Raw genomic sequence first — 1,502 nt, 5'->3', positions numbered from 1 at the left:
GGGGTGAGGGGAGGGGGGGGGAGGTGAGCGAGACACGTGGAATAGAAGAGAGAGGGTCGAGGTTGTGAAACTCAACCAGTCTGGCAGAATCTGTGGCGGCAGAAATAGAGTTTTTTGTGTCCAATTACCCTTCATTGGAACTATAAATTATATATAATTCATTTAGTCTACTTTATTTAATAAACTGAAATGTCTGTTGAGTTTTAATAAAATGTATTTACACTTTCCAGCATCGTTATTTCATTCTTTATATTGAACCAACAAGGATCCATAAAAGGCAGTTTGATTCTGCTGGTGTGGAGATTGAACCAAATTTCAGTGAAACTAAAATGGTCAACACTGGCTATTTGATGTCTTCCTTCAGTGAGTATATGAAGTTAGATTTGAGCAGCCATGAGCATATTGAATGTTAAAATGGATTTGACCGTGTGAATTACCTACCAAGTATAATAGGCTCAAGGGCTGAATAATCCTGTTCCTATGTAACAGGTTTGAGTGGCTAGTGTGACAGGCTTGAGAAGATGAATGGTCTCCTATGTGTGTATAATTTTTTTCAAGTGGCTGAATGGTATCTATTAGTCCAATGTGCAAGTTTATCCATGTTTGGAGGATGTGCAGATTGAAATTATCTGGAAATTAGTGTTTATGACATTACTAGTTTTGGTGTGGGGGCAGTGGGTGATCCCATTTTGTTTCTTTAGAGAACACAAATAATTACAAAAAGTCAAAGTCATTCAATCTGCCTGAAGTGATCCATACTGGCAAGTCAGTTTTGGGTAAGTTTTGAATATTTGTTTCTTCGTCTTCAGTGTTATTTTATGTCAAAGATAAAGGACCAAAAACAGCAGTCATAAAACCTTAGTGAGCAGGAGTTGGTGTGAGAATGGTCACATAAAGTCATAGAGATGTACAGCACGGAAACAGACTTTTCTAGTAGTAGTCTAGTAGCCTGTATCTCAGTATTCTCCTCAACAATATTGTCTTTTTTTCAGGTGAATATTGACAAAAAAAATTCTTCTCCTATCTCCTCGGACTCCATGCACAATGTCCCACTACTATCTTTCATTGGCCCTAATCTTTCTCTAGTCTTCTTTTATTCCTGATATACCTATAGAAAGCTTTAGGGTCCAACATGGCCATGCCGACCAGATAACCTAACCCAATCTAGTCCCATCAGCCAGTACCCAGCCCATATCCCTCCAAATCCTTCCTATTCATATACCCATCCAGACGCCTTTTAAATGTTGCAATTGTACTAGTCTCCACCACTTCCTCTGGCAGCTCATTCCATACACGTACCACCCTCTGCGTGAACAAGTTGCTTTTAGGTTTCTTTTATATCTTTCCCCTCTCACCCTAAACCTATGCCCTCTAGTTCTGGACTGTCCCACCCCAGGGAAGAGACTTTGTCTATTTATCCTATCCATGCCCCTCATGATTTTATAAACCTCTATAAGGTCACCCCTCAGCCTTCGATGCTCCAGGGAAAACAGCCCCAGCCT

General features: G+C 40.1%; 1 protein-coding gene across 2 annotated transcripts in view; it reads left to right on the top strand.

Moving 5' to 3' along the window:
- Positions 1-1,502, top strand: part of LOC122539576 (AP-3 complex subunit sigma-2) — a 95,551-nt gene that overhangs the window by 1,299 nt on the left and 92,750 nt on the right. For both annotated transcript variants that reach the window (XM_043674573.1, XM_043674569.1), the window contains exon 3: positions 231-363. In XM_043674573.1, the coding sequence (XP_043530508.1) occupies positions 231-363 (133 nt within the window). The remainder of the gene's footprint in view (positions 1-230; positions 364-1,502) is intronic.

The sequence above is a fragment of the Chiloscyllium plagiosum genome, chromosome 32 (genome assembly GCF_004010195.1).
Source record: "Chiloscyllium plagiosum isolate BGI_BamShark_2017 chromosome 32, ASM401019v2, whole genome shotgun sequence".
Taxonomy (NCBI): domain Eukaryota; kingdom Metazoa; phylum Chordata; class Chondrichthyes; order Orectolobiformes; family Hemiscylliidae; genus Chiloscyllium; species Chiloscyllium plagiosum.
Note: the sequence above shows the minus strand (reverse complement) of the source record. Positions and strands in the feature narration are given on the sequence as shown.